This window comes from Orycteropus afer, unplaced genomic scaffold (assembly GCF_000298275.1).
Source record: "Orycteropus afer afer isolate SDZICR_OR568_19922 unplaced genomic scaffold, OryAfe1.0 scaffold00772, whole genome shotgun sequence".
NCBI lineage: Eukaryota > Metazoa > Chordata > Mammalia > Tubulidentata > Orycteropodidae > Orycteropus > Orycteropus afer.
The window spans coordinates 870218-871368 of NW_006922359.1; the positions used below are offsets into that span (position 1 = coordinate 870218).

Consider the following 1151-nt stretch of genomic DNA (forward strand, 5'->3'; position numbering starts at 1 on the left):
GTCTTCCTTCCGCAGAGCAGTTGGTGGGTTTGAACCGCTGTCCTGCTCAGCAGCCAAATGCCTTATCCACTATGCTACCAGAGCTCCTTGTCTACAGGTACAGGGATCAGGATTTACAACACATATTTTTTGGGAATGCATTTCAAACCATAATAATTAGTATACGTCTTATCACAAAGGAGATTTGTAAAAGCTACAGCCCGATATCAAAGAGTCCCAAGATACTGCAAATGGTTAAGCACTTGGCTGTTGGTCGAAAGGTTGGGAGTTTGAACCCATCAACAGATTCCTTGGATGACAGACCTGGCAGTCTGCTTCCAAATGGTCACAGCCTTGCAAACCCTGTGGGGCAGTTCTACTCTGCACATGTGGTGTTACCATGAGTTGGGATTGATTCCACAGTAACGAATGACAATGTGGTTAACATATGTCTTATGGCAAAAGAGCTTGTGAAGGCTTGATCGCTGTGCCAGTCTGGGCCTCTCGTCTGTCCGTCTGTCCCACAGCTCTGTGGTCATGCTGGAGATTGACAACCGGCTCTGCCTGCAGTCCCCTGAGAATGACCACTGCTTCCCTGACGCCCAGAGCGCGGCTGACTACCTGGGTGCCCTGTCGGCGGTAGAGGGCCTGGACTTCCCGTACCCGCTGCGGGCTGTGCGGGGTAAGACCATGCCCCCTGGCAGCACAGGGGAGCAGGGGCCGGAGGGGGCCCTGCTGGTACTGGAGCCCCGCTTCTTCTTGCAGCGGAACCGCTGGAGCCGCCGGAACCGAGTGTGCCACTGCTGCCGCTGCTGGCTGCGGGAGCCGTCTTCCTGCTGGTCATCCTTGTCCTGGGTGTCATGGTGGCCCGGCGCAAGCGTGAGCACAGCACCCTGTGGTTCCCCGAGGGCTTCGCGCTGCACAAGGATGTGGCTGCAGGTCACAAGGGCCGGCGGGAGCCCGTGGGCCAGGACGCTCTGGGCATGAAGTGAGGACCCTGTCAGCCCCTTGGGCCCGCCTTGAGCTGACTCAGCTCTGACCAGCCTCTTAAGGACTCTGTCTGCTACCTGCCCCACCTTGAGCTGACTCTGGCCTTTGACCCCGGCCTGACCCTAGTTTCAGATTCTACCCTGGACACCAGTGTTTATCCCCCTTCACACTCTGGTGTCCAC

General features: G+C 56.9%; 1 protein-coding gene across 1 annotated transcript in view; it reads left to right on the plus strand.

Moving 5' to 3' along the window:
* The window catches only part of NOTCH3 (notch receptor 3), a 92648-nt gene that overhangs the window by 78398 nt on the left and 13099 nt on the right, over positions 1–1151 (plus strand). The window contains exons 28-29 of the mRNA XM_007957670.2: positions 507–661; positions 745–967. Coding sequence (XP_007955861.2) covers positions 507–661; positions 745–967 — 378 coding nt within the window. The remainder of the gene's footprint in view (positions 1–506; positions 662–744; positions 968–1151) is intronic.